The following is a 25,659-nucleotide window of genomic DNA, read 5'->3' on the forward strand; positions in this document are numbered from 1 at the left end:
GTGAGTGGGGCCCAACCCTGGGCCAGTTCCACTGTGTATCCTGTACTAGGATTCCTAGACTATAAGAGCATGCTTCTCTTTGCTCAGACTCTTCCTCCACCCACATGGCTGTGGGCCTCTCATCTCCTCAGAGGTGGGTCTATCCTCATCACCCATGGCACCTGGGGGCTGCTGGACTCTCAGCAGGAGCCATTTGCAACATTTTCTCTTTGAAGCTCAACCACAAAGAGGCAAGGTTGGTATGGGAAGCCTTTGCCATTTCTCCTGTTTCTCTTACACAAACAAGATAAAGGGTGTTTCTCAAGTTCATGTGCTTTTGAAGTTCACAACTCTCTTATACACACACTATGGTGCTTTCTTTCCTAATAGTGGAACACTGGCTGTAGAACTATTTAAGAAACTAACCTGTTGTACTGAGCATCTCGGTTACACATATTATCTCCTTTGACCAGAATTAACACTGGCATCAGGCAAAATGGAAATTTTTAGTTTCACTTTTTGTGTGTGTGTGATAGTCTTAGTTCTAGGTCTCTAGTTATTTCTAAACATAATTATGTGTATATTCCAGTTGATATAGCTAAAGTGCTCTTTGATGTTCCAATAATACAGTCTGAGAGAAGTTCAAAACTCTCTTGGGAATGCCAAAATGGGGGTACACACACTGTGGCAATAATGTTAAAATTACCTGGAACTTCACTAGTCCATGTAGAAAATAATGTCTTAGTCCATGTTTCAACTTTATTCAATGCTAACTCTGAATGTAGCCTTTTAATATCCTACATGTAGGAATCTCCTACATGTTAAATATACTTGGAAAATGCCTAGAATTCTAGGATTCTATTAATTTGATGTATGGTTGAAATCAATGAGACTCAAGTTTCATTTAATAGTTTTAACCCCCCCCCCCCTAAAATATGTTTTTATTGGTTTTAGAGAGAAGAGAGAGGGGGAGAGAGAAATGTTGATGTGAGAGAGATACATCAATTGGTTGCCTCCCATTGAGCCTGCAAGCTGGGCATGTGCCCTGACCAGGAATCAAACTGGTGACCTTTTGATGCCAACTGAGCCACATCGGCCAGGGCTAAAATTATTTTTTTACATTATAGAACTCAATTCTTGATAGAAATTTAGGATGGATCTGGTAATAACTAAAGACAAATTAATATATGAAACAAAACAACAAAAATCCCGGTAGAAAGGAAAATTTTGAAATACCATCCATGTATGTTCCACATAAACACTGGTAGGTTATTTACTAGTATACTTGGAAAATGCCATCAAACTTGCAGGAATTATTACAGGTGCAGTGGTACTGTAAACTTAGCTTTTATTAAATGTACATACATCAAACATAAATGTTAAATGGGTAACTTTAATCAAATGATACCAAATGCTCTAAATATTTTAAACATTTGAAGAAAACACATATTTAAATGTCCATCTTATTATTAGTAAAACTGCAACTTTGAACAGTATGCTACTTTAAAAAAGAAATTTAAGAAGTTTCTATTATAAAACAAGACAACTGGACTTTGAAAATGGTTTTAATTTACACTCTAACCTAACAGGGAAGAACTTATTACCAAAGCATGCATAGGTTCACTCTTCCTGGTGAAAACAGGGAAAATAAATCTAAATGTTTTACAATGAAGTCATAAAAATGTACTACATGTATCATCAGTAATTATTTTGGAAGCTTAAAAATACACATATTCCAAAGTCCACTTATCAAGCCTATTTAATCAAATCTTCTTAATATTATCACAATTTTTTCTTAAGTGCTGTAGAACATTTTCTGTAGGAGGGAACTCATGCTTTCCAAGGAAATTCTATAGGTCAAGAAAAAAGAAAAATCAACCATAAAATGTGTTGATGATGCCAAATCCAACATCCAGACAAGTGTATAGTTATTCTTTTCTTTTTTTTTTTAATTTTTATTTCTTTTTTAGTTTTTTAGGCAGAGAGTGTACAGTTATTAGTACACTCTATTACTAAACCAAAGTGTCATTAAATTTATCATATATGTGTTTGTGTTTATGTATGTATACATATATATTGTATACATACACACACATATATAGGTACACACACACACACACACATACTCATTTACCATTAAATTCTATACTTTGATTCTATATCACTAAATTCTCTTTACTAGATCAATAACAGAAATAGGGCATCAGATATATCTAAAGAGAACTATTCAGACTCTGGATTGCCAGTGTGGCAAAAATGTAGCAATGTCTTCCACAGAAAATCACTTAAGTTGTACAATCATCATCACCATTTCCAAAACTTTTTCACTTTCCTACAGTGAAATTATTTGTGTAATTCTGGATATTAACCTTTATCAGATAGATAATTTATAAAAATACCCATTAAAAAAATACTCCATTCTCACCCTCCCCCCAACTCCTGGCATCCACCATTCTACTTTCTATCTCTATTAATTTGACTACTCTAGATACCTCATATAAGTGGAATAATTATCTACAACTACTTTTTTTTTTAGCTACTTAGGTATACAAACATCTGAATCTCTGCATCCTCAGTTCTTCTGGGTATGTACTCAGAAGTGGAAATGCTAAATCATATAGTAATTCTGTTTAATGTGACAAATGGCCATTTCATTTTCCCCAGTGGCTACACTATTTTATATTCCAACTGGCAATGCAGTTTTCAATTTCTCCAGATCCTGACCAATACTTTTTTAAAAAAATAATAACTAAAGAGTGTGAAATGTTACCATTGCAGTTTTGATTGCATTTTCCTAATGATTAGTGACAAGTACATTTTCTTGTACTTATTGGCCATTTGCATATATTCTTTGGAGAAATATCTATTTAAATTCTTTGACCATTTTTAACTGGGTTGTTTTTGCTCTGTTTTCTTCTAAGACTTTTATAGTTTTAGCTCTTTATATTTAGGTCTTGACCCATTTTGAGTTAAGTTTTGTATGTGAAGACCCAACATCCTTTTTTTCTTTGCCCTGTCCCAGCCCTGCCCGCCCTTGCCACTCTGGGTGACTTAAGCCCAGGCCAGAGGCAGCAGAGGCTAATGAAAACTCTGCAGACACGCTCTTCCCTGAATAGGGACTGGAGGCCTGAATGGGCACTTTGGGGGCTGGCCCTGCCCCCCAGGTGAGCAGGGAGCTGGGATATACCTTCCAGCCAGTGCTACCAGCAGGCTTCTCACCCAAGGCTGCTGGGACAGCAGCTCAAATGAGCTTCATGAGCGAGGCCAGCATTGGTTGGGGCCCCCTGCCTCGCAAGTGCTGCTTCCTGTTTCCACTGTGCATGCTGGGATGGGGAAGGAGGGGCTCTCTTTCTGGGGCGCCTGCGCATTTTCACACTGACTAATAGCTCCTAGCTCTCAACGGCCCCACAAACGCTAACTGGGTTTAATTGCTGGGGTAATTCATGATTCTATTGAAAAAATGACATTTTGTGGGTGAACTTTATGTATAAATAGATAGGAAAGTCAAAGGGACAGAGAACTCACAGTGAAACCTGGGAAGAGCTTGGAGTGGGAGGCTCAACGTAATTTTTTATGCTTTTTAAAATTGTTCTTTTAAATTAATTATCCCAAAGATTACATGCCTTTGTACTTAACAACTGGTACATACGTGAAAGAGAGGTAACACAGTGGGCCTGAGACTGCTGTCCCTCAGAAAGACCTGCTTGCAAGGTTGGCCACTGGCTGGTGTCTAGGAACTTGGATTTGAAGAGGGCTCCCATTGATCCCGGAAGGGAGTGGCCCACCATGCCAGCACTGTATAAGCAACGTGGTTTATACTTTCCTTCTCAGTCTAGAGCTCTGGTACATGCCAAGCAGTGGGTACCTATGTGACGAGCCCCCAATAACAAGACTGAGCACTGAGTCTTCAGTGAGCTTTCCTGGTGGACACTGCGTGTGTGCTGTCCTAACTCCCACTGGAGGAAACAAGCACATCTGTGTGACTCCACTGGGAAAGAATTCTTGGAAGCTTGTGCCTGGTTTCCTCCAGACATTTCCCTATCAGCTCTTCCCCCTTCATGTATTTAGCTTTGTATCTTTCACTGTCATAAATCACAGCCTTGACTATAAGTATGTACTGAATAATGTGAGTTATCCTACTAGTGAATCACCGAGCCTAGCGGGTGGTATAGGGGATTCCTCAACAGCTATGCAAGTGAGCAGATCCTACAGTGTCTGTCAAGCCTCCAGATGATTGAGTCCAGACCAGCATCATGACTGCAACTCAGGAGTGTCCCTACGCTAAAACCACCCAGCCACGCCACTTCTGAATCCTGATTTGCAAATAATGAGATGATAAACATTAAGTCACTGAACTTTGGGGTAACTGGTTTTGCATTAATAATGCTAATACGCCGAGACCGGTTTGGCTCAGTGGATAGAGCGTTGGCCTGCGGACTGAAAGGTCCAGGTTCAATTCTGGTCGAGGGCATGTACCTGGGTTGCAGGCACATCCCTGGTGGGAGGTGTGCAAGAGGCAGCTGATCGATGATCCTCTCTCATCGATGTTTCTAACTCTCTATCCCTCTCTCTTCTGCTCTGTAAAAAATCAATAAAATATATTAAAAAAAAAAAGAAAAAAGAATGCTAATACATGAAAAAAATATATAATGCTAATATAGTATATTTTTATTTAATAATATTACTTTAAAATATAAAAGATATGATTGACTTACCTTTTGCTTCTTTTATTTCTAACTGGAAGCAGAATTTTTCAAAACAGACGAAGTCATATCCACAATAGTATTAATAGATAAGCCATTCAGGAAACCTTTATGATTTATTCGTACTTCCTGAAGAGCATCTATAATATGGTCTCTGTGTAAAAGGAAAATATACACGAGCATTTGTCATTTCCAGAGCATTTGTGCATTCCAAATACAGCTAAGTTATTGAAATAAACTACATTTTTACATTCAAGTTTTACAGCCAGTCAAAATATAATTGTAGTCATTACCTGCTAACGTCTGGATGTAGTTCAGCAAGTCTCTTCATGATCTTGGTAAAGCTACGCAGGTTCAATGTATTTGGAGGTATGAATTGAATAGGTGTATCAGGTAATAATTTAGTAGATTCAATCTGTTTACAATTCTTCTTGACACCCTAAATAAGCATTTTAAACATTTTCTTACAACCAGTAACCATTACATAGAGATAATCCAGATTACTTAATTAAAACAAAATTTAAAATTATAATTAAAATAGTAAAATTAAAACAGTAATGATAATAATTTTGAATTATAAAAATAAAAAATTTTAAGAGACTTACTTTGATTTGGGATTATTTATACTAAGTAGATTTTCTTGAGCTGTGCTCAGGGCCATAGTATTAAAAAAATGGCAAGCCCTTCTTATAGCAGTGATCAAGTATCTGAAGCTATGTCTAACCAGTCTTTCTCAACTGGGATTCCTCATCCCAGTTTGGTAGTAAAAACAAAGGACAAATAGGAAGGGTAACTTCAAAAGAATAAAAAGTCAAGTGAAAATTTTGCCAGGAAAGGAAGCATTCTGGATGACTCTTAAGTAGCAAGAAAAGTCTGCAAGAGGAGATGGAATCACTAATAGTACTACAGGAAAGAATTGGGATAACTCCAAGAATGGGTTATGGAAAGGATGGAATAAAGGTCACAGTTAGAAGAGATGCCTTTGTCTTATCCAACAAGTATTTCATCCACTTACTAGAAAGGGTTCTGCTCTGATCTATAGACTCCATATAATCTTAGTAAAAATAAAAGAAGTTTTTGGTGGATACTGACAAGTTGAATTATGAAATTTATACAGAAGTTCAGAGACTAGAATAGGCAAAACAATTTTGAAAACGAACAAAGCTAGAAGACGCATTCTACTTGATATCAAGGCTTACAATAAAGCTATAATCATCAAGATAGTGAAGTATTGGTGAAGACAGAAAAACAGATCCATGGAAGAGAACAGTCAGTCTAAAAATAGACCCATACAGGTATGATCAACTGATTTTTAACAAAAGTGTAAAGATAATTCAATGGAAATAGGATAGCCTTTTTCAACAATGATGCTAGAACACTTCCATATGTAAAACAAAAACAAAGAAAAAATGACCTCAATTCATCTTACACATTAAATAAAAATTCACTCAAATTCTTTCTGAGATGGGTTTCTTAAATCCAATACAAAAAGCACAAATGAATAAAGAAAAAACCAGATAAATGGTACTTCATCAAAATTAAAAACTCTTGTTCTGATAAAGAAAGATTACTATTAAACAAATGAAAAGACAAAGTACAGATGAAGTATTTGCAAGTCACATATCCAGCTGATAAAAAATTTATATTCAGAATATTAAAAAAAAATCAGAACTTAATAATAATAAACAATCCAATAAAAATGGTCAAAATATGAGCAGGAATGAACTGCTGATACATAACATACATCTATCTCAAAAATGCACTAAGGTAAGTGGAAGAAGCCAAACTAATAAGGCTACATAGTATTCCATTGGTATGGCATTCTGGAAAAGGCAAAAACATAGCAAGAGGAAATAGAAAGAAGCACAAGAGAGTGTTTTGGAATGGACTATTCTATATCTTGAATATCTTGTTTGATGTCTGTGTGTTTGCACAAATACAATAGACATGAAATCACCATGTCTATATGCAATTGTGCAAACACACAGATACCAAATAAAATTGATTTTACTGTATGTAAAATAAAAAACAAAACAAACAAAAAACAATGGAATGCCTAAGTGATGCCAGGCATTTTGCTAAAGTCAGATGAAGAGAAACAAAGAAATCAAGACATTGTATATAAACTACTTGTTTGGGAGAAAGAAGAATGACTGAGGCAACTTGATCACTTCCCATGTAATGTTTAAAGATGAGGGCATATATAATGATATGATTACATAGTGTGAGGGCATATATAATTAAATGATTGCATTATATGGTTCTAAGAAATATGAGATAAGGTTAGCTGTGTTAAAAAGAATGATGTCGTATGGTCCACAAATAAAGAGATAAAAGACTGAAAAGCACTGTCAATGAACCTAGTTAGGTCAACAAAGATCTACATTTTCCCTCAGGGGAACTGGAATTGTATAAAAGCAGGTTAGGGTGGATCCACAGTTAAAAATCATTCAGACTGACTTTCTGATTCCCACTTTAAGATGGACACTTTTAAGGTCATTTGTTCTATACAGCCACTTCAATGTGGTACACACAAAGACCATTAAAACTAACCTCTTGGTCAAAATGGAAAAATTCACTGTCTTGCTCAGATCCCAGCTGCCTTGGCCTAGTTCTGGGCAATCTGGGAGCAGAGGAAGCTGAGTTGATTTCTTTGTTGGTGCTTTTCTCCAAATTATTCAAACTAATTCTCCTTCCACTTTTGGAGGACAGTGGCAATGTACATTCTCCAGGACTTTTAACAAGTCGCACCTTAACTGGTTTCCCATTTATTTCTATCCCATTCATTTCTTTCGCAGCAGACTTTGCATTATTGTTTGTTTTTAAAGCAAGAGATGCATATCTAAAATATAAAAGCAGGAAAGAAGCATGTCTTAAGTGACTCCATTTAGACAAAATTAAACACCTATATTTAATAAATTTCAACCTCGACTACAAATAGGATCCTTTCTTAATTGATAAAGTTTTAATGTCTTAAATGAAGAGCTATCATGTTTAGTGATAAGACAGTAAAGGTATTTCTATTGACTCTCAGCATTAGTATTTGATACTTTGTTCTGGCAATGTCACAAAACAGAAAGTGGCAACATACATATATGTGGTTATATGCACATGGTATAGTTACCTACATAAAAATATAAAAATACTAAGGATTATAATAAAAATAATAAAGGTACAGTTTTCTGAGCACCTGCTACATGCCATGCTTTATTCTTACTATTTTATTTATTTAACTAAAAACAGTTTCAGAGCAATGAAGGTACTGGAGTTATTATTCTTACTTTATAAGGAGCCTGGGGTACAGGAATATTAAATAATTTGTCCAAATTTATGCAGGAAGTATTGATGGAGCTGGGAACTGAACCCAGCCACAGAGCTGTGGAGCCCTCTCTCTTGACTAAAGCACTCCACTGCCACTGTGAAATAAGATCAAGTGCACACATCCAGTAACTGCTTTGTGTTAAAACAAGGTGAAAAGTACCATGAAAAAGACCTGATGAAGAGCAGCACCAGTTAATGACTGCACCTGCTTGTCCATGTGGGTCCCGTTACTGGAGTTGGGGAAGCTCTACCGGGATGGCCCTGACTATCACCACTTGGTTAATGTCTAGTACAGAGCCTCTGGCACACAGCAGACACTTAGCAAATGCACACTTACTGAATTTAGAAAATATACCTGTAATTAGAAGAATCATAAATTGAAATTTCAGAAACTTGATATTTCTGAAAATGAGACCTTAAATCAGCCTAAAAGAAGAAAAATAAAAGTTTGTGAAAGGTAGAAAACAACAATAATCAAAATATGAACACCTAATAAATTTGAAAATAAAGCTCAAAAAATAAATCCTAGCATACCTCAGATACTGAAGGGCAGAGACCGCCAACATGTATCAAATAACCTTTATCTCTTTGTAAGGGTTCAGCATTCTTAATTTCTGCTTATAGAAAAACATAACGCAAAACAGAAGATAAACATTATTATGTTGATATTTTTAAGTGAAAATTGTTTTTAAATATTTTTTTTAACTAGAGGCCCGGTACACAAATTCATGCACTGATGGGGTCCCTCACCCTGGCCGGAACTGGTTTTCTGACATCCCCCATGGGCCCCTGGATTGTGAGGGCAGTTCTCAGGTGACACACCCTGAATTGGCTCCCTCCTCTCTGGTACCGGGTGCATCACCTGAGAATCGCAGTTCCTGCGTTGAGCGCTTGCCCCCTGGTAGTCATAACTACTGGTAGGCCAGTCACCTAGGCTTTTATATATATAGATTATCATAACACTTATTATCTACACTAATAAAAGGGTAATATGCTAATTAGGACGGACATTTTCTGGACAGCTGCAGCCGCTGTGAGGGCTGAAACTCGGGCAGCTGCGAAAGGCTGAGGTGCAGCTGTGAAGGGCCCAGGCTCAGGCTGGCAGTGGCAGGAGCAATGAGGGAGGCGCCTTTTCCTGATCCACCAGATTGCCTTCCACAGAGGGAGGCCAGACTGCTGCTTAGGCTGGGGGCTGAGCAGAGGTGGTTAGGGGTGATCAGGCTGGTAGGGGAGCAAGTTAGGGGGATCAGGCCAGCAGGAGGGCAAGCTAAGGGGGGCAATCAGGCAGGCAGGCAGAGGAGTTAAGGGCAATCAGGCAGGCAGGTGAGCAATTAGGAGCCAGCAGTCCCGAATTGCGAGAGGGATGTCAAACTGCCAGTTTAGGCCTGATCCTGGCAGTCGGACATCCCCCGAGAGATCCCAAATTGGAAAGGGTGCAGGCCAGGGTAAGGGACAAATTTCATGTACTGGGCCTCTAGTAAAGTCATAATTAGCAAATATCAGCACTAGACTGAAGACCAAGAGCCTGGAGAAAAGTTTTAACATTTCTGGGCATTAATCCTATCATCTTAAAAATAAAGAGACTAGATTCATTAAGTCTCTTGTAGCTCAAAAATGGATCAATAAGTTAACAGTAATTAATTACACCAGAATGAACACAGTGTCTTCACTTGTCTCTGCTCAGAGAAGTGCTAAGAGGTGGAATGCACACAGGATCCTAGCCCACCCTAATGCTGGCCAGGGCTTTCCTGACTCACATGACTTTGCTGGGGAAAACACACCAAGAAAACCTTTAAGTCAGACAATACCAACAGCTGGTATATAGCTGAGGTAATAGTAATAGCACATAAGAATGGGGTGTATGTGTGTGTCAAAGAACTTGCTTTAGATAGCACTATTTTAGAAACCATAAATACTAGGATTATAGATTATTCAAAAGTCTTAGATTGCATTTTCAGTTTGTATTTTTAGAGAACCTGGTCTGAAATAAAAAAGAATTCACTAAATTGAGATTCTTTCAAGCTACTACCAAAACGTATACTTGGAACATAGAGAGGTACACAATATTTGTTGAATTCTTTTTTTTTTTTTTAATACATTTTATTGATTTTTAACAGAGAGAAAGGGAGAGAGATAGAGAGCCAGAAACGTTGATGAGAGAGAAACATCGACCAGATGCCTCTTGCACACCCCCCACCAGGGATGTGCCTGCAACCAAGGTACATGTCCTTGACCGGAATCGAACCTGGGACCTTTCAGTCCGCAGACCGACGCTCTACCACTGAGCCAAACTGGCCCTGTCTGTTGAATGAATTCTTAAAGTAGTTTTTATTCATGTATTATAATTTTTTATAATGGGATAATTACAATTTTTATTTTCTTCATTATATAATAAGTCTAACCCTTATCAAGTGTTTCTCATATTCAGGTACTATGCCAAGTATTTTCTATGTATCATTTCATGTAATGCTCCAACCACCTTGAGAGGTACAACTGTTATTTCCATTTTCTAGATGAGGTTACTGAAGTTTTTGAAGTTTAGGTCACAAATCTAGCCAGTGGTGGTGCTAGAATTCAGGTAGAATCCTTCCTCTCTGGCAATAATACCTACTCTTCTTCATTAACTTAACTTGATAATTTCTTTGGTTTATAATCTGCTGTATAGAGAAAATAGTGAAACTAATTATTTACCTTTATAATTTATACTGGAGGCTTGGTGCATGAAATTCGTGCGGGGGGGGGGGGGAAGGGGGAAAGGAAGCAGGAAGAGGACCGGGGTGGGGGGGTCCCTCAGCCCGACCTGTACCCTCTCCAACATGAGACCCCTTGGGGGATGTCTGACTACTGGTCAGATATCCCTCACAATCTGGGACACCGCTGGCTCCTAAACGCCTGCCTGCCTCCTTAATTGCCCCTAACTGCTTTTGCCTGCCAGCCTGATCACCCCCTAACCGCTCCCTTGCTGGCCTGATTGCCCCCCAACTGCCCTCCCCTGCCGCCACCACCAGGCCCCGCCTCTGCTGTGCATGTGGCCATCTTGTGACAGCCATCTTATGACAACGTTAAGGCGTGATGCATGAGGGTGTGACAACCACCTAGGCCCGTGGTCGGCAAACGAGCCATATGTGGCTCTTTGGCCCCTTCAATGTGGCTCTTCTACAAAATACCACGGCCTGGGCGAGTCTATTTTGAAGAATTGGTGTTAGAAGTTTAAGTTTAAAAAATCTGGCTCTCAAAAGAAATTTCAATCATTGTACTGTTGATATTTGGCTCTGTTGACTAATGAGTTTGCCGACCACTGACCTAGACTATTATTATTATAGACTTTTACATTAGGGTGAGAAGGGAGCACAATAGAAAAGGTAAGTGAATAGGAATCAGGAGACGTACATCATACCCATCACCTCCCCTTGTACGAGTAATACAATATATCTACTAGATACCCCATGGGCACTCAGGTTAGGCAGTGAACAAAGCATAAACAATTCTTGGCTTCATGTGTGAGTGTGGGAAGGTAGTCAATATATTAAGTAAGAAGAATATAGTATGTGGTAAGTGATATGGAGAAAAATGCAAGAAAAAAAGTAATTATAATAAATCTAGATTATATAATGCCATTTTATTTAAAACTATATATGTGTATTAAATATATGCATAAAATACATAAACGAATGGTAAAGAATATTAATAGTGATTATTGTAGGTTAGAGATACTTCAAGTAATTTAAATTTTCTCATACTTAAAAAAATGTTTACTTATTTTTTTGAGAGAAAGATTGGTTTGTTGTTCACTTATTGATATATTACTTAAATTTTTTTTTTTAATCTTCACTAGAAGGTATTTTTTCCATTGCTTTTTTTTTTTTTTTTAGAGAGAGTGGAAGGGATGGAAGGAGAAGGGAAGTGGGAGAAGAAGAGCTGGAGTCAGGGAAGGAGGGAGAGAGAAACATTGATGTGAGACACATATCAACTGGTTGCCTCCCACACATGTCCCAACAGGGGCTGGGAACTGAATCTGCAACTGAGGTATATGCCCTTGACCAGAAATCAAACCCTCAACACATCAGTTCATGAGCTGACGCTCCAACCACTGAGAAACACTGTCCAGGGATGATGTAAGCTTTCAGCAGACAGTATTCTGAAAGGGTAATGACCTCCAAATGGCTAATTTTCTTTTTATATTTATTAAGAAAATTCACAAAGTGGATTAAAATTTTAAAACAGCTTAGTCCCCCCCAATAACAGAAGACAGTAAGTACCATTTTAAAAATGAGCTAGGTTAACTTGTACGGATATATGCATGGCCCATGGACACAGATAATGGGGTGGTGAAGGCCTGGGGGATGGGGGTGTTGGAGAGGGTCAATGGGGGGAAAAAAGGGACATATATAATACTTTAACAATAAAGATTAAGTAAATAAAAATGAGCTAGGTTAGGATTTCTTAGTAAACTGTTAAGAACCAACCAGATGTAAACTTTGGATCCCATTTGTCTTGTTCTATTTGATTATCTTGTATTCCTGGGCAATTGCCTCCTGTCAGGCTCTCTTTAGCATCAAACCAGTCTTCACTTGTTTCTTGATAATGTTTGGAATCTGAGAAATTGAACACAAATAGCTATGAATGATGTAGGTTTTGTCTTCTGAGAAGTTACCTAAAAGCTTCTCAGAATAAACCAGCATGACAACTATTATTAAAGTATAAAAATAAATATTATAAAAATAGGAGAACAGCCGAAACCGGTTTGGCTCAGTGGATAGAACACTGACCTGTGAACCAAAGGGTCCCAGTTTCGATTCTGGTCAAGGGCATGTACCTTGGTTGCAGGCACATTCCCAGCAGGGGGTGTGCATGAGGCAGCTGATTGATGTTTCTCTCTCATCGATGTTTCTAGCTCTCTATACCTCTCTTCCTCTCTGTGAAAAATCAATATTATATATATATATATATATATATATATATATATATATATATATATATATATATATATGAAAAACAACAACAACACAGGAGAACCAAGCATAAAGATTCTCTGAGAAGGGCCTGGCTGGGTGGCTCAAGTGGTTGGAGCATTGTTCTATACACCAAAAGGTTGTGAGTTTGATTCTCAGGGCACATAAGCAGGTTTCCAGTTCAATCCCCAGTTGAGGTGTGTAGGGGGCCACAGATTGATGTTTCTCTCTCCCCCGCTCTAGAATCAATGGAAGCATATTCTCAGATGAGGATGGAGGTGGGGGGCATTCTCTGAGAAGGATTTTCAGTAGTCCCTAAATAAAAAGTACTTTCAGTCTGAGTGATTTGCTTCCCAGTTTTCCTTTCATTAATACCAATCTCTAGTCTTGTTTTTCAGATTTTTAAATTATTCTTTATTAAAGATATTTGTATCATCTCTCTCCACAGACTAACAATAAATGTCTTTAAAAAGATATTAAACAGTACTGCAGCTCTTTATTTCTTTAAAATCAAATTAGTGTTCTTTTTGGAATGATCATATTTTTTTCATAGAAAACAAAATAAAAAATATTACACAATTTGCAGGAATAGAAATTGGACAGAAAAATATTTAGATTGTAAGACATGAACCAGAAGAATAAAAGTCAATATCATTATTTGGCATTATCAGATACTAGAGGCCCAATGCTCGAAATTTGTGCAAGGGGCTTGCTTGGTCGCCACCACAGCAGCTGCCTCTGCCTCAGCCTCAGCCTCCACCACCATGGCTTTATCTGGAAGGTCATCCGGAATGACATTCAGTCTAATTAGCATATTACACTTTTATTATTATAGATGGTATTAAGTAACCATAAAGATGCCAAGTATATGCAAAAAGAATAGACTTACCATTCGTAATCAGGATGATACCATTCAATTAAGAATATTTATTTTGATTTAATGAATGGGCACTAAGGACATTTTAAACCTTATTTTTTTTCCAGCAATGACACAAGACAATACATTTTTATACTGACTTTTATCATCAAGTTTCAGTTGACTAAAGTATCCATCTATATCACCATTTTTTAAACCATCTTCCTTGGGTGATGTACCTTGTTTAGGATGACTATTGTCAGATAATAAAGACACCTGAGGATTAAAATAATAAAAACAATGAAAATAAGTAAGAACTAATAGTTATGGTGCTCTTACTATGTGGTGGTACTCTTTACTGGCCTTAGCCCTCACAACAATGAAGGCTCTGAAAGCAAAATCATTCTCCACTTACATTTGCAGCTGAGCAAACTGAACGTCATACAGTTAATGAGAATTAGGACTTGAATGACCGCAGTCTGTGTGTAGAAACTATATGCTAACACTACCATTATTTAGCAAAGTGTGGCATATGCATTCTCAATGTAATTCAGATGATTTTTGAAGGTATACATATAAATATTTTCCATATTAACACTTAAATTATGTATTTAATGTGGCTTATATCTATGGGAAGTAATGTTTCTTTCCCAAAAATAATAGTAAATCAGTTACTCTTTACATATTTTATCTAAAAAGGAGAACTGTTTAAAGAAGAACACAAAGCAAGTAATATTACAGGCAATATACAGCAATGGAGAATTGTGAAGATGGTATATAAGTAACTAAAATTTAGACACATTAAACTACACTGGCTTTCAGACATAACCTGTCAATTTAATGAGACAGATATTAAAATATGATCACAACTTAAAATATTGTTTTATTGCCCGGTTGGTGTGGCTCAGTGGTTGAGCATCGACCCATGACCAAGAGTTCACAGGTTGGAGTTTACAGGCGTGATTCCCAGCCAGGGCGCATACCCCGTTTTCTGGTTCAACCCCCAGTAGGAGGCATGCAGGAGGCAGCTGACTGATACTTCTCTCTCTCTATCCCTCTATAAAATAAAAAATAAAAACATTTTTTAAAGATACTCTTTGAGCCAAAGCTTAGATTATAAAAAAATATGTCTATCTACATCTTATAGTTTTAAAAATAATTTATTGTTCTTCCCCAAATGAGGTTATACCACTGCTACCATTACAAATGATGAAACAAAATCTCTCCAGAACATTTTATATCATGAAATAAGCAAGTTGAGTAAACTACAATACATAAGAAATATGAGAATATCAAAATCTGTTTTTAGATCTGTTCTTTGGTATAATGGGTTTGAGTACTACAACGGTGGAATAAATTGCTAAAGTAATTTACTTTTAATCACTTATGTTAATAGAAAGGAATATAAATCAATTAAGTATTCACTTTTGGCTTTAGAATGCATCTTATTATATAAGACTACCCATAGAATATAATCTCAGGGTTAAAACCAAAGTCAGAAAGTAAAAAAGTCAGCTACCCTACCACGGTGACTCACTTAATAATGGAATCTAATTTATGATTCTATAGCACTTCACAACATTTCCTTGGGACCAAACGAGGTCAAGAAAACCTATGAGGAGCATATTAAAAATTATATCCATTCCAATAAAGGAATGAAAACTTTGCCCTGTGTAAAATGAATGACATATTATTTTACTCTACCTCAATAAACAAATTCTCTAAGATATTAGTTTTTATCACACTGGGTCAACATGATGGTTTGCCCGAGACAGTCTAGGTTTGTATCTTGACATATGAACATCATTATGTTTCATCCTCAAATCTCCTGGTATAATGATAAATTATATGGTCATCCTCTCAACATATACTATTGACATCTGTTTGATTAGGACATATGTTCCTTCTAATCAGTGATATCCTTCAAATAGCAGTACACAGCAAGTAAGCCAGTTAAATGAAAAGAAGAATGTGAGAACTTCTGCCAATTATAGTTTACTTCACTTAAGCCATAAAATCACAGATTTACACTGATGAACTAAAATACAAACAAACAAAAAACAAAAAACAAAAACCCTCACTTGTGCAAGTGTCTTTTTTAGGCCTGAAGAAACATCAACATCATGTGTACTTTGATTATCTAGTTCAGAATCTGCTCCTGAAAAGCTAAACAGATCAACATTTCATTAAAGATTTATCAATGTCCTAATTAAGGACCAAAATAGAAAACTTAAAATTAACGAAATTAAGCAATTTTTAAGATAAAATCAAACCTTAACTTACACATGTGATTCTTTTTTCATCAGCTGGAAAGACATAAAAGGAAAGAAAAATCTTTTAGTTTAAAATCTTTTGTCTAAATAAAGTAAAAATTGTATTCCTAAGACATAAATACATACCCTGGAAGCAAAAGTAGAGAAGGTAGATAATAACTTTGATTCTACTGACAGAGGGGGCAGCTCTTCCAGTGGTATGCCCTTGTTTACTTTTTCTTTCAAGTTTACATATTTAACTTTTAAGTCTCCCAAAATAGACAGTAGTGCTGATCCTAGTTCCTTTTTAGTAGAATTAGTGGATAAATTCCTGTTCAAAAGGTAAGTTCACAAAACTGATTTAGGCTGAAGTCATCCATTTAACACTAATATTGTATTATATACTTAGTTCTAATTCTATCAGATCTTTAAAATATTTTCTTTTAAATGTTTAATAAAGCAAAATGAACCACAGAATATAAAATAGAAGCAGTACCAGCAATCCCCATTATGTAAGCCAGAGAGAATGTGATGGAATGTAATGTGAAACCCTGCAACTTACTTCGTCCGTACTTGGACTTCATAAAAAACCTAAAATCTAAGCAACAAAAATAATTTATTGAAGCAGATGATCTCTCAAGTTCCTTTTACTGTATTCCTCATCCCAACATGTACTGTTGTCTCTTTATGAAGTTCAAATGTACTATGTTTTAAAATCTACTCCTGCTTTTGCCCTTCAAAAATGAAATTAAAGAAATTTTCTAGAATTTAAAGCTAGTGATAAATTTCTAAGATGACACAGATTTAAATTTAACAATCACCTATTTAATCCATCCTTATTTTCCATTACAAGTTTGTAGATATCACTACAATGGCGATGACACAACTGATAGTGAATATTTAAAAGGTGCAACTCTGCTTTGATGGCTCTCTGCATTGTTTTCTGACAGCATTTTGATGGCAAATTCTTCTCCATCTCTTTCCAAAGTTGAGGTTCCCTTTAAAATAAAAGACTAGGTTAGGTACGATCTCCAATATTTTTCTGTTATGTGCCACTAGATACAGTTTTTAAGTCCTTACATTTCCCTATCAAGTTTAAAGCAATTTCTACCAGACATGGAAAGGCTACAGGAATACATTACAACCACTAAAAGGAGAAATATCAAAAGTCAAAGCTAAATATATTCTTTCTAGAACTCAAGGAAATAATTCTCACATTCATACTTCCTTTTATGAAAAAGAATTCCACAGTAAAGTACTGACTTTATCCAGAATCAATAGGTTTTTCAACTTAAATCAAGCTTTGGCCAACATTTTAAAGTTATAAGCATTCTGGATGGAAACTGTTCTTAAATGTGTTACCTTTTTTAATAGAAAACAGACATAGCAGACATTTTTCTTAATAATTGTCATTATTATAAGCAAATATTTTGTGTTATTTTATAAAAAAGCCCCAAAGTACTACATTTTCTGAATGATAACAGTTCTTGCTACTAGTTGCCATTTCTAGCTTTTCTCAACACTCCTGTGTCAGGAAACCAACTCTGTTATTTAATTTTATAGGACTGATTACCGAATTAAACTCAGAAGAATGAAGTAAAAAGTAAATGACTTCATTCAGAGCATGAAAACTAATTTGGCTTCTCAGAGACTTTCCTTTCCTCTATTCCCACTTCCTAGTTCACCAGTGTTCTGAATGATAAGGGTATCTAATAAGTGCAAAGTTAATTATACAATGAATTAAAATCAAGATTAAAGCATCCAAGTAAACATAGCTATTTCTTTTTTCTTATATATGACATTTTCCAAAGGCACTATTTTGTTTTGGTCTACAGGAAATCAAATGAAAGAAAATTGAGTAACTAAATCAGTATGGATTTAGGTTGAATAAAGATGCCATGATTTTCTAAAGAAATTATTGAGACTGAAATCTCAGTAAGTGAAAAAAACTTTCACATTCTAGTATATTATCCTAGTACTAGAGGGCTAGTGCACAAAATTCATGCATAGGATGGGTGGGTCACTCAGCCTAGCCTGCAACCTCTCACAATCTGGGACCCCCTGGGGGATGTCTGACTGCTGGTTTAGGCCTGATCCCGCTAAACCAGCAGTCAGACATTCCTCTCGCAATCCAGGACGGCTAATTCCTAACTGCTCGCCTGCCTGCCTGCCTGCCTGTCTGATCAACCCTAACCACTCTACATATTTGCCTGATTACAACTAACTGCTTGCCTACCTTCCTGATCACCCCTAACGGCCTCTGTCTCGGTCCCCGCTGTGGCAGCTTTTTTCGAAAGGATGTCCAGAATGAGGTCCAGAGATCGTTTGGCTGTCTTGGTCTAATTAGCATATTACCCTTTTATTATAGAAGAGTTTTTTGTATGAAGGCAAATGGCTGAAGCAGATGATCTCAAGTTCCTTTAAGCTATTATTCTATACTAAAGGCCCAGTGCACAGATTTGTGCACTGGTGGGTGTCCCTCGCCCTGGCCTGTGGGGATCAGACCGAAACCAGCTCTCTGACATCCCCCAAGGAGTCCTAGATTGCAAGACTGGAGAGGACAGTTCTCAGGTGATGCACCTGGAATTGGGTCCTTTCCTTTCTGGTTCCAGGTGTGGCACCCGAGAACCACAATTGGGAAGCTCCTGTCCCCTGGTGGTCAGTGTGCATCATAGCTACTGGTTGGCTAGCTGAACAGTCACTTAGGCTTTTATATATACAGATAGATAGTTGAGTACCTTACAAAAAGCAAATTACTATTTTGATTTCCCCCCATGTGTATCTGCAAGTTTATATATCTAACTTACCTCTCAGGATGTTCCTTTAAGTTTGCAATATCAGTTGTTTTTCTTGACTCCAGGGAATCCTACAAACATGATTTTAAATCTTATTAGAACTATCTGCCAAACAATACCTTCTGAGGCTCCAAACTGGTAAAATGTAAAACCCAATTACTCTGTGGCAATAGCAGCCAACAGAAAAGGCTTGGTGGCATTCTATCTACTTGTTCCCTTATTTATTTATTTTTTTTTTTACAAAAGCATCAGTATTTTCTATTAAACTTCAATTTACATTAGCACACACTGCCTCTTTATAAAGTCAAATAAAATTCTATTATTATATTGGTTTTACCTTATTTAAGAAATTTCCATTAGGTTTTAAACTGTTGACTGAGAGGGATTTTCCCAGCGATCCTTTTGTCATAGCCATTGGAGTATCTTCATTGTCTTGACTGTATGACCAATCTGTATTACAACCCACACTTCTTTGTTTTCCCCTTTGCCATTCACCAGGCCGTTTTTTATTCATCATCGTTATGTCTGTGTTGCTGGATGTAGATACTATGGAAGGTCTTGCACTTGTTCCTCTGCTGTTTGTGAAACAAGCCCTGAAATCAGTGCTAACATCCACTGTCTGATTAACCGTGACAGTGCACTTACCTGCCTCTGTCGTAAATTTGGGACAAGTTTCTTCTATACTATGAAAGAATGTTTTATTAATGGCACTGCCATTAGTAACTTTTAGGGAGCTATCTTCTTTTACTGCCTGCTTATCTTTGGCTCCAATCCTTGATGGAGTAAGAGAAATATCTAGGACTGAGTTGGGAATGCTCGGCAGGCTTTTATAATGTGAATGTCCACAAGCAGAAATTACCGAATCACCACAAATAGAGGTGCAGGAAGTTTGACAATCGTTAAAGGGTTGTAGTAACGTGCTAGGATTTTCAAAGTGTAACATTTTGTTCTCAACAGTTGCATTTCCACAAAAATCTTTCCTTTCAGTTACTTGAGATTTAATTTTGCCTGTATAAATGTTGGTTTTCAATGCTTGTTGAAGGTTAAAAAAAACACTCTTAGACTGAGATTCCTGGCTTTCAGGACTATTCCCTAGTATAATTTCATCAAATACTGTGTGATACAATAAACTAGTCTCTTGATCCTTACACTTTTCATGCTTTGGTTTATGATATTCTCCTAACATAACAGAATTCTGATATTTGGACACATGAGGTGAATCTCCTTGTCCATAATCATCAATTGAATCTAAAGAGATGCTAGAACTTTCCAACTTAATGTGATTAACTTCTAGATTGCCAGCATGTTCAACTTCATAACCTGAATTTCTTAATCCAACAACTTCCAAATTAGATATATTTAAAGTTTTTGTTTGATCAAGAGATAAATGGTTACTCAGATATTCTTGTTCTTCTGCACTATGATATTCCTGCTGTGAGTCTTCATCTGTATCGTACTTCTGAACATCTTCAGGAGTTTCTTCATAATCATCATCTGAAATCTTGATTCTTTCTAAGTCAATAATCTTATTAAGTTTGTGTTCTAAAATATCAAAAAACACCTCCTCTCTTTTCTGTATTTTAGAACCTAATTCTGAATTTAAAAGAGTAAGACTTTCATTCTTTAGTTTTGACTCTGAATAAAGTATAGAGTATGTTTCATTTAAGAAAACATAGTCAATACTGTCTTCAAATTCCCTTGACTGACAGCGAGTACTCTCTCTGTTAGTATCTGAACTTGAAATAAAAGATGATTCCAGTAAATCTACTTTGTCAATATTGCCGATTTCTTTGTCATTAGCTCTTTGTTCTAGTGCCAAGGAATCCCAGTCATCATCACTAAAAGTCACTTTGGCTTCATTACAACCACTGGAAGATGACAAATTTTCTCTCTTAGGATTAGAAGGCTCATCTGATTAAAAAAAAAAAAAAAAGGATAAAATGTTAATAACAGGGACATAACAGAAACTTAACAGTAGAAAGTAACTCAGATGTGATCCAAGTTCTTCCCAATGTAGGAATACTTTTACATTATCTATGACAAGTATCCCCCGTGGTTGTCACTATGGACTAAATTGTGTCTCCCTCAAAATTTGTACATTAAAGCCTGAATTCCCATTGTGACAGTAACTGGAAATGGGGCCTTAGGAGGTAATCGGGACTAGATGAGGTCATGAGGATGGGTTCCTTAAGATTTGATGAGTGCCAGAGAGCTTGCTCTTTCTCTCCACCATGTGTGGAGGACACTGCAAGAAGGCAGCTATTAACAAACCAGAAAGAGAGCCCTTACCAAAACCTGACCATACTGGTATCCTGATTTGAACTTTCAGCCTCCAGAACTGTGAAAATAAGTATCTTCGTTGGTTAAACCACCCAGTCTATGGTATTTTGTTATGGTAGTCCCAGCTAAGATAGTGGTCAAGATCCTGGTGGTAACAAAAAAGACATGTATCCAAATACTTATGGCTTTCATAGGGTCACAAATAAGAAAAGCACACATAAATGAAATACAGATATAATAAGTGGTGACAGAGCTGTGATGATGAGCAGGTAAATTCTAAAGAAGAAAAGTGAAGCCAATTTCAGAGAAAACTTTATATTTAAAAAGTATTTTTTGAAACACATTAGTTACCTTAGGCAAATTGAACAGCACCTATAAAGCAATGTAAAATATTATGGCATTTTCAGGAAAGATTAAGCCACTTTGGAGTGAAATAGCTCTACTGGAATGATTTGAGCTGTCAACAGAAAAAAAGCCTTTTATATGTTCTAAGGAGATTGGCTCTTATTCTAAGGCTACATAGGACAACTGAAAGCTTCTGAAAAGGGTAGTCATGTGAATGAAATTGAGTTTAGACACCTTAAGTAACAATAAGAAAGAAGACTTGAAGGGCCAGACTGGAGCCAGATAGACCAAGAATGCAGATGTGGGGCTGATATAAAAGTTCCACAATTGACAAGACTTGGTGTTTGATTAGGAATGGTACATGAGGTAGAGAGAGATTAGTGGCTTTCAAATATATATTTACTGCCCAAGAACACAATCAGAAACACATTTATATCAAGATCCAGTAGACAATACATATGTGAATAAGTAAAACAAACATTTTACAAAACAGTAACTATGTCTAATGTATTTTCTGATCTATTTTGTTTTATTTTTTAAAAAGCTGACTTCAATCAACTAAGCTGATTTCATGACTCACTAATTGGCCACCACCTGCTTAAATATTGCTCTAAAATAATAAGGTTTAAGACTTGGTATTGCAGTTGAATGGGAATTTTTGGAGCTAGAGAATAGCTGATTTAGAAGATGAAGAAGAAAAGCAAAGTTGGGGGGAAGGAGGAGGAGAATATAATGAGTTCATTTCCAGGCCTTTGGAGTTTGAGGTCAGCAATAAAACACTCAGATTCAAATGTCTAAGATGGCAATTTGCAACCAGTGAGTTGCAAGAATTTTTAAAACATATAATACTTAATTATTTAGTCAGGGATACTGACCTCTTTACACTTAGATTGGCAAATAAAAAAGTAACAACAGCCAACACAATAATAGCCATCCAGTGTGAATGCCCTGTCTCGAACCATAAAAATATAGGTCATATAATAGAGTTGCATCTTACTGGTCACATCACACAAGATGGTGACTGACTGGTTAATTCTTGGTACCAGAAATCCTTATATGCAAGTATAGGCACTTGATTTTTAATAAAACTCACTATGGAGCAAAAAGGGTAGGTAATAACTATTATTATTTTTTAAGTAGGTCAATCAAAATTATCTATTTTTTTGTCAGATTGGCAAAAAATATTACCGTATTTTTCGGACCATAAGACGCACTTTTTTCCCCCCAGAAGTGGGGGGGAAAAGTCCCTGTGTCTTATGGTCCAAATATAGCCTACACATATACTGTAAAAAAAAAGTTTTTTACTTGCCCGGCTCTGTGTGGTTCTGTGTGCTTGCCCGGCTCTAAAATGGTTCTAAATGCTGCTGTTTACTTTGATTACATGTGTTTATGACTGTGATGTTGGGTTTTAATGCACATAAAATATTTTAGGACACTATTTGTTTCAGAATCTTTTTTTCTTCATTTCCCTTCTCTAAAAACTGGTGCGTCTTATGGTCCGAAAAATACGGTAACTTATGTGAAAAAGGTTGAAAATTGCTGGTTTAATAGGCTGTTACAAATACAGGGTTGGAGCTAAATAAAGTGGTGTTAGCTTTACTTTTAAACTCTCTAGAGATCCAGTGCATGAATTCATGCACAGGTGGGGTCTGGCTAGTCCGGCCTCAATTGGAGCAGATCAGGGCTGGGCCTATTGGGAGTAGGAGATGGTGGGAGGTTGGCCTGCCGGCCCACCTGATCAGGGTTGGGCTGGCTGGGAGAAGGGGCAACAGCAACTGGCTTAAGGGCCCTACCCCTAATCGGGGTTAGGGGCAGCCATAGGGATGGGCTGTGGGTGGGTGCCAGTCTAGGGCCAGTGGCCTGGGGGGGGGCCATGGGTCGTTGGCCAGCCAGCCCTGCTGCTGATTAGGGTGGGGGGACTGATGTGGGGTTGGGCGGAAGGAGGGGTTGCAGGATATTGGCTGGCCGGCCCTGCCCCTATTGGGGTGGGGGGAATCATGGGCAGGTCTGGCCAGGGGAAGAGGCTGTGGGCTCATCAGGGGTGTGGCCAGGGGGGAGGGGTTGCAGGAGGTTGGCCAGCCAACCTCGCCCCCTATTGGGTGAGGGGTGCAATCAGGGGCAGGCTGGCCTATCATGGTGGGGTGGGTTGATGGGGGCAGGGCTGGCAGGGGGGAAGGGAAGGGGCATTTGGCCTGCTGCCCCGCTCTTGACTAGGGGTTGGGGTGGAAGAGTTCAATCAGGCCAGTTAGCTGGCCACAGTGGGTGTCATAGCAACTGGTCATTAAGATCGTTATGGCTGTTATGGTCACTGTTTTTTTTTTTTTTTTTTTTTTATATATATATATAGATAGATTGATTGCATTTTTCTTAAGAGATTTGTATATATGTTCATTATATATTCTGGATAATAATTCTTTCTTTTTTCTTATGTCTAAGGGACTTTTCCCTAGTTTATTGCTTATCTTTTTACTAGAGGCCCGATGCACAAAAATTTGTGCACTGGAGTGGGGTCCCTCAGCCTGGTCTGCCCCCTCTCAAGTCCGGGAGCCCTCAGGGGATGTCCTACTGACAGCTTACCTGCCACCCTCATTACCCCATTCTGCTGCCGCCTCTGGCCTCCCTCTGCAGAAGATGACCAGGCTAATCAGGGGAAGGCGCTGCCTCCATCACCCCTCTGCTGCTGCCACTGCTGGCCACCATGGGTGCGAGGCCTGAGCCTGGAGCCTCGCAGCTGCCGGTGCTCACAGGAGCCTGAGCCCATGGCTGCTGTGAGCCCACGGCTGCTGTGAGCCCACGGCTGCTGTGAGCCCACGGCTGCTGTGAGCCCACGGCTGCCTTGAGCCCCGGGCCTCGCAGCTGCTGTGGCTTTGTCTGGTGGAAATACCAATGGACGTCCGAAAGATGTCTGCCCTAATTAGCATATTACTCTATTAGTATAAATAATGTCATACTATGGTTATTAAGGTTATTTAATTAAATGGATCAGTCCTTTCTTCTCTGACTTCTGGGTTTTGTCTCTGTGGCCTTTCCTACCGCATGATTATAAAAGTATTCTTCTAAAAAGAAAATAACATTCTTTTATAATTTATTCTACATGTGTACAACACAGTCCTTCTACACTATGTAGATTTTTTTCTCTCTAGCATAAGGTAGGAATCTAATTTGTTTCCAAAGTGGATTATTATGTTAATTCCTTTGCTGAATAATTCATTACTTTTATTCAGACTTAAAATAGCATTAAATTTTTTTTCTGCAGTCCTTTTTAATAGTTAAAACCACGTACAATCCTAAGCACATAAAGTTTAGTTATCTTGCTTTTTATGCTCTTGCCATTGCTTATTTTCTCTCTTACCATTACCAGAGAAAAAGAAATTTTAGATTTGTGTGAAGTCAAATCACATTCAACTTGGGTAGCACAGATCAGCCTCGCCACTTTCCACTTAAGACAAGTGAACCTATCAGCAGTTCCCAAAGGCCTGGCTGGATGGAAAGGCTGTCTTCTGGTTCACCTCTGTTCCCTAAATCTTCCATTTCCCTGACAGGGGGCTGCCCATATTCTCTAAAAATCACTGGAGTGAGGTTACCAAGGTAAAACTTGCTGAATTTTACATCACTGGGAGGAAAGTTTAAAAAGTAGCAACACTGGAGTGGGAACAATCTAGCCCAATTATATTTAGCATCTCTCTCTACCCAGAATAAAGCCAACTGGTCTGACCCTTACCTTTCTGGATGTTTCCTCCATTATTGTGGCACTTCTTGTTAGCAGCTGTCTTTACCACTGCAGTGGCCTGCATATCTCAAGGATGTATATACTAGAAGGGTATAAATATTGAACTATTATTATATTCTGAATTACATTTAAAATAGTTTAGAAAAACAAGAATTTGACAAAGTGACAATTATAGTCAAAGATTCTAATGTAATAGGGGTAATAAACTAAATACCCAAGACATTCTTTCAAAATTTCTAAGGAACACTAAAAAACAATGTACTAGGCCAACAAAAAAATGTTTCCAAAACCAATTGTAGACTTATTAAAAACCAATGGCATGGTATATTCATATAATCTTTCAGCAATTAAAAGTAACAAACTACTGACCCATGAAACCCTGTAGATTAATCTCTAAAACAGAAAGAAATAAGACAGGAGATCACATACTTTATGATTCCATATAA

The 25,659-nt window shown here is 37.4% G+C and overlaps 1 protein-coding gene across 1 annotated transcript; it reads right to left on the reverse strand.

Annotated features, from left to right (window-relative positions):
• Window positions 1-1,751: 1,751 nt before the first annotated feature.
• RBM44 (RNA binding motif protein 44) lies at window positions 1,752-25,277 on the reverse strand (the record flags this gene model as incomplete). The annotated part of the gene is made up of 15 exons (XM_084893109.1): window positions 1,752-1,829; window positions 4,695-4,836; window positions 4,976-5,121; window positions 7,239-7,524; window positions 8,359-8,429; window positions 8,538-8,617; window positions 12,470-12,598; window positions 13,973-14,087; window positions 15,893-15,977; window positions 16,095-16,117; window positions 16,211-16,394; window positions 16,885-17,061; window positions 18,871-18,929; window positions 19,196-20,769; window positions 25,205-25,277. The coding sequence occupies 14 exons, from the start codon at window positions 25,275-25,277 to the stop codon at window positions 4,713-4,715; spliced, it is 3,126 nt and encodes a 1,041-aa protein (XP_084749235.1). The 3' UTR covers window positions 1,752-1,829; window positions 4,695-4,712.
• Between the last annotated feature and the right edge of the window lie 382 nt (window positions 25,278-25,659).

This window comes from Pipistrellus hanaki (assembly GCF_964339955.1).
Source record: "Pipistrellus hanaki genome assembly, chromosome: 8".
Taxonomy (NCBI): Eukaryota; Metazoa; Chordata; class Mammalia; order Chiroptera; family Vespertilionidae; genus Pipistrellus; species Pipistrellus hanaki.